The 12,106-nt window shown below is 40.8% G+C and overlaps 1 protein-coding gene across 1 annotated transcript; it reads right to left on the bottom strand.

Moving 5' to 3' along the window:
* Positions 1-545: 545 nt before the first annotated feature.
* On the bottom strand, positions 546-11,953 carry esyt3 (extended synaptotagmin-like protein 3). Its single transcript, XM_012837196.3, has 23 exons — positions 11,020-11,953; positions 9,562-9,603; positions 9,317-9,451; positions 9,095-9,171; positions 8,872-8,941; positions 8,531-8,620; positions 8,370-8,425; positions 8,124-8,244; positions 7,831-8,007; positions 7,486-7,568; positions 7,253-7,301; positions 6,979-7,068; positions 6,784-6,846; positions 6,552-6,611; positions 5,334-5,405; positions 5,030-5,116; positions 3,934-4,083; positions 3,039-3,364; positions 2,326-2,424; positions 2,010-2,141; positions 1,574-1,679; positions 1,395-1,444; positions 546-1,271 (listed from the first exon to the last, which is right to left on the bottom strand). Exons 1-23 carry the CDS (start codon positions 11,464-11,466, stop codon positions 1,232-1,234), a joined length of 2,622 nt encoding a protein of 873 aa, XP_012692650.2. The 5' UTR covers positions 11,467-11,953; the 3' UTR covers positions 546-1,231.
* Positions 11,954-12,106: the final 153 nt, after the last annotated feature.

The following is a 12,106-nucleotide window of genomic DNA, read 5'->3' as shown; positions in this document are numbered from 1 at the left end:
AATATCACAAGAAAACCTGTTGCAGTCTATTGTAAAGCTCTATTGGGAGAGTGATTACGTACCAGTAGGACAACTGCACAAGGCCAAAGCAACGTCGACTAGTATCTACTATAGTCCAGAGCCACCACCCCATCAACCTAGATGATCTACATACCAAAAAGAATGAAGAAAAACATTGCAATGTGCCAAGCTGGTGTTGTCTCACTTCTGAAGACTTAAGGCTGTTATTGCAGCAAAAGGGTCTCACTACCCAGTATTAATGTATAGGGGTGAATACTTATGCGAGCAGAATATTTTAATTTAATTCATTTTTAATTTTTCTTTTTACTTTTAGTAGGCAAATCATTGATTTAGCCTTTAGACATATATTACAGCATAAGTGTTTACAATGACAATACTGATTGGAAAAATATCTTTATATATATTTTTCCAATCAGTATTGTATTGTAAAACAGAAAATGGTGATTCAGGGGGGTGAATACTTTTTCAAGCCACTGTATCAGACATATAACTTTTTCAGAGCATACAATTAAACACGTCAAAGCAACAATATAAATGTTTTTATTCAAAGATGTTTGACCTCATGATAAAGTATATTTGTACTGTTGTCAAATACACAGAATGTGGTGCCAAACCTAAATAACAACACAGTTTGGAAACTTCTCAACCACCTCCATAAATACCATAAGCCTATAGCTTTTGAAATTACAGCCTCATACAAAGTGTCAGACAAATAGTTAAAGAAGTTTAGTGCAGTGATCTTTAGCATAAGATCGAAGCTTTCTCACTGAGCAGTGGACTTATGTGTCCCTTGGATGGACCAGATTTAATATTTTTTTGTTATAAAACAAATTGACCTTTGCATTTACTGTGGCTAAGAATCCAGTGGACTCTCTACATATACTGTACAGGTCATGTAAGCCAGCGATGACCGCTAATATACATAAGAACCACAATTTGACCTTTACAGAGTGCAACTCTTGCACAATCGATCCAAAAAGAGTGCTTATAAACACTTCACCTCTCTTTAGAAAATGGTAACACATTAAATACAAACACAAGCGTCCTCATGTACGTAAAACGACCAGTCTTGTGAATACGTTTCTATAATATTTCTCTGTACTTATCCTCTGTTTGACCACAAGACATCTGTACAAATCATAGCTGCTCCGTTTTGAGCTTGTGAAGTCTTCACCCTGAGGGGCCCAAATGGGAAAAATTGTTCCTTTCACTAATCGGTAGTCTTCAGCCCAGGCAGGGTAAGCTCATACCTAATTGATGCAAAGATTAAATTAATGTATTTTCAGCAGTCCACAATTTATATGCTGATATAAATGGAAACATTTTAAAAACCCTTTTTATGTAGGGGAAGAAAATGAGATCAGTTAATTTACCACTCTGTGGAGCCCTTGGCCAGGTCAAGCCCAGATAAATCAATGAGCACCTGTAAGCATTAAATCAGGTCATAAGAGTTAAATCGCTGGCAATTTAACATCATAGATTCACATAAGATTAACATCATCTCGCTCCATTCCTTCATTTGACGAGATAGCAGCTTTCCATCTCAGCTTACCGTTCCAATTTCTTTACGTTCTCGGACATAGAACATTCTGTTGTTCTTCACAGCCACATCCAGCTTCCTGGACTTAGCCTCCTCCAAGGACACAGAGAATTCAAACCTGTTGAGAGCAGGACCATGTGTTTGTTGTGCATCATTACATGTAAACATTAAGTGTAATGTTGAGTTGAGTCAATGATACTGCGATTTTGATTTAAGCTCAAAGCAGAAGCTAGAATGTGATGACCACAAATGAAAGCCTTTACTTTTACAGTCACTCAGTATTAATAATAATTGGTTTGCTTTAGACTGAGCTTGGTGTAGTTGATCACAGAGAACATGTGGTCAATGACTCAAGGGGTGCAGATGCTGTAGCCAGAGCAGATCTCCCCCTTCTTGAGCCCTGATGTCTCCCCCTGCTGGACAAAAAAAGAATCAAACAGGCTTTTACTTCTCATTGAAGACTGGGTTCACAGTCCTCTTCTTGACCGGAGTTCTCATGCGGTGATTCCATCTCTGGTCGGGCAGCAGATAGATGCGAACGTAAGAGTCTGAGCCATTCTCAGAGCAGGGGAACAAGTTCCTAAAGGGAAAAGACATCTGGACATTAGAGGGCCACCATAACAGACAGTAGAGGTGTCAAATGTTTCAGATGGAATATTTCACATCACCACCAGACTAGTAATTGAAATTTGTCATGGCAAGAAAACTTCTTTGAGTGACAGGGTTTTATGGGTATTTAAATGTGCAGTGATGTCATCAACTACCTGCAGGAGTTCACCAGGACAATGAGTTTGTTCCTCAGTGTGGCATATCTTACAGTCAGCTGAATCTCCCCAAAACTTCCAGTGTGATTCAGTATGGCCCTGAAAACAGTCCACAGTAAAAGGAGTGAATCAGATCGTTGCCTAGTTACATACATGCAGATGGAAGCCAGGAATTCTTAAACTGCCAATTATAGGGAGTCTCAGGTATACCTTTGGTAATAATTAACAAATAATGGCAGTGTCATATTTTCATTCTAGATTTTACTATATTCTACAGACAAATTATGCTTAATGTTCGCAATTACTGATTACAGAGTCTCCTGAATGTGAACGGGTGAACACCAACTACATGTACTCAATCTGGCCAACAGATGGCAAAAAGTATACTGTAAGAACAAAAGAGTTAGTGTTAAGAAACCAAAATTGCCAGAAGTATCTCAACAAGTATATTTGTGTTGCACAAAATGTAGTTACTGTAGTTCACTTGCTGTACATCTGCATCTTGACTTGCACTTCTACTAGTACTTAACTTGCACGTACAGCTGTTACATTCCTGCACTTTTTTTAATATTTCTTATGTAAAATAGTATTTATTGTTACATTAGGTCTCTATTGCTCGTAGCTTGATTGTTCTCTCCCTTGTACGTCGCTTTGGATAAAAGCGTCTGCTAAATGACTTAATGTAAATGAAACTGACAAATAAAGTCACTTACTCTGGGTAGGGGAGCCCCTCTGAAAGATCCATGCGTGAGGAGGCGATGGAGTTCTCTGACAGCATACTGTGCGAGTCAAAGCGTCTCATGTTGGACGGGGTGGACGGGGCCGTCTGAGGCCCATCGTACAGCCGCTGGCGGGGGTACTCAGCGTAGAGGCCGTTGGAAGGGCCGGTCTCCGGGGCAGCGGGGCCTGACTGGGGAGCCTGTGGCTGGGCGTGTGCAGAAGGGCCGCGCTGCTGATTCTGAGGTGCCGGTGGCTGGGGTTGTGTCTCGGGCTGCGGGGTGGCCACAGGCTTCGGTTCGGCTTTCTCTAACTTCAGGATCTTCAAGTGGGAGACACAGATTGGTGTGGTGTGGTGGTGTGTGGTGATATTTCAGACTATCCATACCACAAAAGTCATGTGACACTTCATGATGCATCATTGTTGCAGTGAAGCTATTACTAGTTCATCCAGGGTTGATTGGGTCACAATCTGTACTAGCACTGATTTAGTATACCCAAAATGGAATATTACATATGTGTGTAAAATATGCATAACATTAAGTACCAGTATGGCTCTCACTATTAAAGTAAAGTACTCACACACCTGTATCATGTAAATATTTAGTATCAATGTGAAATGTTGCAGCTGAAACACACTACTCTGGAGCATCAAAATAATCCTAACTTTGGTAAATCTTTCGAGATTTTAACTTTGGTCAAAACTAACCAAATACATACCAGTTTTAGGCTTGCTTAAAAGGTGGAATAGCAATACAAAATCCAAATGTGAGTCTTAACAATATAACAGAAAACCCATCTAATCTCTTGAAAAACCCTAGATTCAATCTTATCATTACAGCCCTTGTAGGTGAGTTTTGATCCATCCCCACCATGACCTGCTGCTCTCACCCTAAGTGTGGCCTTCATCTTGATGATGCTGTTGGATCCGGAGCGCTCCAGCTGGAAGCGATGGTCCAGAGTCAGGTCAGACGTGTTCAGCAGACGGGCCAGGGGCAGCGTCATCACGCCCAGTGGGCACTTATTCTCAGGCTCCTTCACCTGGTGGCACAACACCAAAGGACATTAACACTACTGATGTTTAGGTCACAGAACAGCAAAGGGAAAGGCTTAAAGGAAAACTTTGTTTTTTTACCCTGAGCCCTATTTTTAGATATTCTTGGGTCCAAAATTTTACTAGGGGACACTGAACGATCCGTCCAGTGTTAAGTTAAAATGCTAAAACCAGCAACGGCAAAACAGCTATACAATGGAATCCTATGAGGCAATCATCTACGTCAACGTAAAAAGCTCGTTTTCACCACTGACAGGCTCATAAATGTTTTTATAATGGTCTGACAACATGGAAAGAATCCCTACAGAGACACACCTCTGTATCTCTGTGTACCTCAATAACTCTGAAGAAACTGTTTTCATCCATCAGTGTTTTATCTGTCTCTTCTTCCCATGCTCTGATATAGAAAACCATTCAGTGCCTGTAGTCGATTATGTCTCCTTTTGTAAATGTTGGAAAACAGCCCCCCACTGAGATAATCAACTACAGGCACTGAATCGGATGCTGTGTCAGAGACCGGAACTAGATAAAGGTAAACCACTGACTGTAGAAACAGTTTCTTTACAGTTACTAAGGTAAACAGATACAGGTGTGTCTCTGTAGGGATCATTTTCATGTTGTCAGACAATTATAATAACATTTATGAGCCTGTCAGTGGTGAAGTGAAGCGAAGACAAGACTTTTACACAGATGCTTGCTTCATAAGATTCCATTGTATAGCCATTTTGCAGTTGCTGGTTTTAGAGTTCTAACTCAACACGGGACCAATTTTGACCGTTAAGTGTTATTATGGACCCAAAAATATCTAAAAATGGGTCCCAGGTTCAAATATCCTAAAGTTTTCCTTTAAATGTTTTAATGTACGAGAGATCAGAAAACTATTGTTTTCTGGCAATATAGCCCGTATCAAGCAGATCTTATCGGATGGTATACCTGAACGTTCAGCACTTGGTTGGACACACTGTGCACAAAGAATGTGAAGCCCTCCTCCCACACTGGATCTTTGGAGGCATATGCAACCTAACATTGATAAGACATGCAGTGGTGTATTTATTATACAAGTATATACGTATATAGACACACACACACACACACACACACACACACACACACACACACACACACACACACACACACACACACACACACACACACACACACACACACACAATATATATATATATATATCAACTATTAAAGTTACACCAGGCAATAGAAGTTTGTGTTTTTAACAAACCTTGCTTTTCTGGGTCTGTTCATCCATAGAGAATTCCACATAGGAGTTTGGATTGTTCCTTCTTCTTGTTAGCTATTGGGGGAGAAATGTGGTATTAACACTTTTTTACTATGCTGAAACCTAGCAAGTAAACTTACAACATCCCCTTGACAACATGTGTGCAGGTATTTAAAATGTATGCAGTTTTTAAAACTGGTATGACATTTTGACCTTTTGAGAATGTCATAGTTAAGTAGTTGACTGCTCATGTGGCTGTGGAGTGAGAGACGAGTAAGTGTTAAGAAGATGATGGTTTCTTTAACAGAGGAATGTCCTGGTTTGCCTGCAGGCATTCCCTGCGCCAGCTGCTCTAAGTTTGCATTCCAGTGCTGTGAAATAAGGGATATCACGGCTGATTCAGGTAAGGGAGGAGGGGCCTATATAAACTCAGGTGAAGAGCAGACTTTGAACTGCTGGAAAATGTACTGAGGACTATTGAGTGATGAAAAACCTCAAGTGTCATTGTACCGACGTGCAAGCTAGTCTTATATGCCATTTTACAGTTCTGTCTATGCCAAAAGGATGTTTAGTAATAAACTGTCCTTGAATAGGAGCTTTTTCAAACCAAGAGTGTTCAAAAAGCTTTGGGACAATAAAGTAATCCCTTCAAAGACCAAAAAAGGCTAAGTCCAAAAGGGAGCTTACCACCACAACAAAATCACATCATCAAGAGGCACACTGCTTTGACACCTCAACCTACACTTCAAACAGATGGCCCAGGTGTGTCGCATAGGGTGGCATTGAAGTGGCTTCAAAAGGCCACAAGACAGAGATTATATGCAAAGAGATCAAGGCCTAGCTATAACTGGAGCGTGGCATGAACATGAAATGCCAATACAATAGCCTGGCCTCCACTGGCCAAACAGGAAATACCAGCTGTGCCACAGTGTTGAAAGGAGGCTACAGTTAGAGAGCCCATTAATGATACCACAAGCACTGCGTGTAGTCACGACAACAGCATACGTACAAGATTAGTGTGGCTGTAGCTAAATGATAGCATCAGATCCATTTAATAATACATTTGATGTCATATGATTGAGAACTGTTGAATGTTCTTACCTGACTTTGACTGTAATGTAAGAGTAAGGTAAAGCCACTACTACTTTGCTATGCTTCCTTTCTCTTATCTGAATCTAAAATGAATAATATTCTGGTGATCACATAGTTCTAGTGTCTTACCTTGGCCTCTTTCGAGTGTTTGCCATGTTTTTCATGGTGGCTGAATTCGCTCTGGTCTCTCTGTCTCACAAAAAAAGAGAGTGATAAGGATACATGTAGCAAAGAAACAAGCTAAATGAAAGCTTCAAATACCCATGTCAGAGCGCATAGCTACACTGATAACATTTCCCACATATGCCCAAGAAATTCCCAGGTTCATAAAACAGAGAGGAAACTCATTTGTGACGCTCACAGGCAGATTGGAGGCGTTGTCCAGGTAAACTGCCAGCATTGCACAAGCACTCCCTTGAGGTGTCTGAGAAGGAAAGGCAGCATTGGACGGTGTCATAATGTCACACAAGCATGATGAAATACGTCTAGAATGTAATGGATTGTTTTTTTTTCAGTTATGTTTTGTTGTGAGAGCAATTTCACAGTGCTTGATCACCTCCACTAGAAGGCCTGGGTCTGTCTGCAGAGACAGCCACTGCAGCTGCAGGCGCACCATACCAGTCTTCGCTTTCTTTAGTTCAAACCACTGTAAAAGACATCAAATCATCATAATTATCAGTTTGGGAATCAGCAATACCAGTTCAGTTTCAAACATAATGCTTTGAAATGTATTATTAGTGTATATTGTCTTCACAGAAGAGAAGCCAAGCCAGGTAGAATGAAGGCATTCCAGCTGCAAAAATGATAGAGATTATAGGTGTTCTTCTCACCTCATCCATTTGTTTCTCTCTCTTCACTTCGCCCAAATCCAATTGAAAACTGTCAGTGTATGAATAACAAATATATGTGAAAAAAACATGATAAAGGCTTCAATATCTTTGAAGGTAAAAAATACACATACACAAGAGGAAATTATTTGGACTAAGTGTGTTGCTTTTCCAGTTTTAGAAAGGTAATTCAGTCAGCCCGGTTGACAGGCTGAGAACATCAGGCACTTGGTTACCATCCCAAATTGTCATCCTTGTCGGTGTCCTCATCAAAAAGATCTATCTCCAGCTCTTGTCCAGGAGCTTCATGGACCACATACTACAAGGAACACAACTTGGAGTTAACTGCACAATATAATAGAAAAATGTACAGAATCCAATCACCTCTGGTGTATACATAAATATCCACCTAATAGTAATTAGCCATTTAAAAGTTCATGTGCAGAATACTTCTATAATGCTGTGTCCAGCTGGTTTCATTGCTGTATGGATGTGTGTGTCAGTGCTTGAGTCTACTATTTCTTACTTCATGCTAATAGGTCTAGTGTCAATGGACAGGGGCACAAGATCACAGGCCATACCTCATACGTTTCATCCCAACGCGGATTTAGATTTTCTTTTATGGTCTTGCTTTTGAATTGGGAGTTACCAACTCGTAGTATGGCATAAGGGTCTGACTTTCCCTTCACCAGTCCCAACATAAAGGTGTCCTTGGCCATTAGATCTTTGGCCTCCAGCAACCTGACCCGCACTACACCCTGGAAGACAAAGTATATGAGGAACTGACAAAACGTCTACAGAAGTGCTGTAACCCAGTCAGTTCCTATGCAAAAACATTTTTTTTTAAAGGAGACAAGCTGGGGTTTAAACATACTCGAGGTAAGGGGAATCGCATCAGGTCCACTTTCACTTGGTCTACGAGGGGAATACACATGCGATTGGGTAGCACCATGAGAGAAGCAATGATGTCCATGATGGTTGGCTCAGAGAGGAAACTACAGAGTGAGAAAAAAAATATTTTGTCTATTAAAATAGATATAGCTATATAGCACTATAGACAAAATGAAAAGAAAGCTATTCTTCCCTACCAACCAAACCAAAGAAAACCAGAAGAACAGACCTAAATGCAGAAGTATCTAGAAGATTGGTAATTCCAGTCCAGTTTATCTGTAATGTCTGAAGACCACAGAGATGTTTTCGAATAGTTAGGTACATTTAACCATTGTCAGTATGTAGTACATATTTCAAGGTTGTCTTTTCAACAGATCTCTGAATACTTACCGGACGACGGATGAAAAACATAGTAACGCCACCCACTAATGGAGCCTGGCCAATCAGAGGCTCCAGAATCACACGGAGCATTCCTTCCAGCTAAAAGGGCACATATGCCATTACTTTCATTTCTTGGAAACATGTGAGAATAATTACCCACATAATTATAAGAACTAACCAAGCACTGTTTAGTTATTATTTCCCGGACTGATAGTTGCATTTACCACATTACATTTTTTGGTTAAGTTGAACTAGTCTGATGTTAGTGGCTTAATGCTTCACAAACATAAAGCCTTCTACAAAGTCTTACAGAAAAGGAGGTCAAAATAAGACATTATTCATAGCCTCACCTGAAGCCCTTTAATTCCTGCAACGATTCCTGCCTTCACCTCTGTGTCAATGTCAACGTCCCCATCGTAACTGTCAAACATAATTTTTTTTAATGTTATTATGTGGAAGCATATTTTGAATCTGCTGACACTTGCTCATATGCCAAACTGAACTTATTGCCATGCATTAGTTTTTTTTTTGTTGAGAAATGACATATTGGGATATGTACTGTAAATGGCATACACAATATTGAGGTCCAGAACGACCTCTCTCTTGTCCACCTCATGTGTGTAAACCCTCACTCCAGTGATCCTGGGAGGCTGGAAGACAAACAAATATGAGCAATGGGGGTGTATTTCTGAATAAAGGCTTTAGTTAACATACTAACATTCTGCTGATATCTACTAGCACACAATGTTGCATGATACTGATCTTTGACATTCATGTATTTTTGTTTTATCTTACCCTTTGCCCAAAATGGACCTTAGTGAAGGAGAAGGTTTTAAGATGTGGACTTGATGTTCGTACTAATGTCTGAATGTTGTCTTTGAGGAGTTTCTCCATGAACATGCCAAAAAATGGCCACGCTTGTTGAAGAATCTTTCAAAAATACAAAACAAGAATACACTATTTAGCCAACAACTTACAAAATACGGACTCAAATTGCTCCCCCATTGATGTGCACCTCAACACATTTGGGCAGTGGTTACCTTGTTAATCCAATGAGCCTTCTCAATATCTGTGAAATCAATCTGTATTTGGGGAGAGAGAGAGAGAGAGAGAGAGAGAGAAAGAGAGAGTTCATCAGTCACTGTTTAACCAGCTCCACAAGTAGTGTTGTAAGTACTGTGAATAACTTCAGATTTAGATCCACATATCATTCCAGAGGCCAACTGATAACCTTTGTCTGAGGTTGTCATGCAGCGGTGCTTCTGATTTGCAAATGTTAGTTGCCAGAATATTTGCTTAGGGTGAATGACTCCACCTCCTTCCTAACACAGCCACACACTCACTCTTCCACAATGTGATCATATGATGTCTTTGTATAAATACATACAAGAATGGGTGGTGACACTGTTTATGTATCAGATTCACAAGTGTCCAACCTCTGAGCAACAATTGCTGGGTAACCCTTCCAAAACATATAGACTTACATACAGCCCAGGTCTACTAAAAGATGACAGCGTAATAGAAAGAGATTTTAAAATCCCCTGCGATTTTGGAATGCCAGTACTGCAGGCCGCACAGAGACAGGTAATGCAATAGATAATGGCAAATGGCAAATGGCAAATATGAAAATTAAATCTGTTTGGCACAGAAGCTATATGACTGCATGCTTTATTTTTACACCTATGTTGTGATCCTCTCTACTGACACATATGCTTAGCCCTCTCATTTCCACATCCATACTGATCTAACGCCCCACGTCTGTGATGGCAAGGTTTGACATTTCATAGCAAAACCCTTCTGAAAACAGTCATTGGCCCTGCTTCAGAAGAAGGGTGTGTCAGCCTCTTGTGATTAAAGGATAATGTACAACGGCAAACAAACTTCATGAAATGGAGACCATTCAAAAGCAGAAGGCTGGTTTGCTGGTTGATAAGTTCATTGGCCAATAGGCAAACCTTTGCTTTTTCATAACAAGGTAAAAATAGGCTTACTTCCTGCAGTATTCCTGTAGGGCTCATGTTACTAAGAAAGTTAAGGGTATTTTGCATACCATCACAGAGTATAAGGTTCCCAGGCAACACAACAAGTATAGCCACACCCTTGCAGTTTCACACCAGTGGAATGTGAACAGGTATTATACTATTCCTTGAATTGGGAATTGAAAAAAGTACAGCGAGTCTGCAGTTTGACACGACTTCCATACAGGCTAGTCAGAAAATGAAAACTAGCTATAAAAGCCACATAGAGGTCAGCATTAAGATAGTTGTCGCCTTTTCCATGACTTTTTTTTCACTTTAATCACTCACTCTCATTTGTTTACTCACAAAAAGAGCAGAAATGAAAGGCCAGGAAATTTGAGAGCTAGACACACCTGTAACCAAGTGAGGTTACGTCAAGAGGCCTCCCCTAACTCAGGAGTTAGGAAACAGTGGATAGGCCTAAGCGAAAGAAGTCAACAATTCATTCAACTTCAACAGGCTAGCAGGTCTTATTCTTACCCATGCAGGCAGGTCCTTCAATTCTTTGTCGACCATCAGCCTTTCGTTCTCCAAAAAGTTCACGGCACTGTCTAAGCGCACATCCTTCCATTTGCGATTGTTCTTCCACATTGTCCACAATAAGAGGCTAAGCAAAATCCAGCTGATGCTTAGTCCAACGAAGCCCGTCAAGTAAATGGGGTAACATAAAAGGAATACTCTCCCCAGATACATGAGGAATTCCATCAAAATGCGATTGACATCCTTTGCACTAAATTGCTCAGTGCTCAACGGCGCTGCTTTAGTCATAATGGACTGAGTTAATTCTGTAAAGTAACCTTGATGCATTCCCTCTGTGCTGGTGAGCGGGGGACCCCGAGGAGTCTGTTGGGTAGACTGGTCGCTGCCTTGTGGAGTCTGTGGTACCGCGTAATCGCGCTCCCTCGAAGCTGCATCTCGCCTTCGCATTTTGTAAACTTCTCGGTCTCTTTAAATCACTGCTCCGATATATTTCATAATTCGCTTTTTGTCATACGCTCCATGTTTTGTGAAAACGTTGCCCGCCTTGGTGGAGAGAGAGAGGACTGGTTATCCCTGTCAAAATTATAACTTCCGCATTGACCTGTCCCGGCCCGTCTGATTTACCTGACACCGCCACCACCTAAGGAGCAGGCACGCCCCCAAAATACCAAACTAACATCTTTCCGCAGCAGGAAGAAATGGATGTCCGTAGTTTCATTAGCATTTACTGAACACCGAAAGAGACCGACAACGTGTAGTTGTTGAAGCCAAGTGGTTTATTAGGAGTTCAGACAGACTCCCACCTGCCTGCCTAGGTTCTTTTAACGTTACTAAATCTCAGTTTGCCCCAACATGTTTACCCTAACATACCAACCTAATTTGTTTGGCATAAACGTGGGAAAAATATAAATCACTTATAATGTAAAGATTCTTGTCAATGCCATGGCAAATGCAAGATAAAACGCAACATAGAACTACCAGAATGTAAGCGCACTGCTCCTTCACGAACACGCCCTCTGAAAAGTCCGCCCGTAGCTTTGGCTTCCCTAGTAACAGGTTGAAAACAGTCTTGACAACAAGCAGCTTT

The sequence above is a fragment of the Clupea harengus genome, chromosome 2 (genome assembly GCF_900700415.2).
Source record: "Clupea harengus chromosome 2, Ch_v2.0.2, whole genome shotgun sequence".
Taxonomy (NCBI): Eukaryota; Metazoa; Chordata; class Actinopteri; order Clupeiformes; family Clupeidae; genus Clupea; species Clupea harengus.
Note: the sequence above shows the minus strand (reverse complement) of the source record. Positions and strands in the feature narration are given on the sequence as shown.

Bases quoted from the DNA above. Each gene is read 5' to 3' on its own strand.
- esyt3 (XM_012837196.3), bottom strand. From the start codon at position 11,466: ATGCGAAGGCGAGATGCAGCTTCGAGGGAGCGCGATTACGCGGTACCA. The intron at 9,172-9,316 runs GTAAGATAAAAC...TTTGTCTTCCAG, and splicing joins AGGTCCATTTTGGGCAAAGG to CCTCCCAGGATCACTGGAGT. The intron at 5,117-5,333 runs GTTTGTTAAAAA...TATCAATGTTAG, and splicing joins AACAGACCCAGAAAAGCAAG to GTTGCATATGCCTCCAAAGA.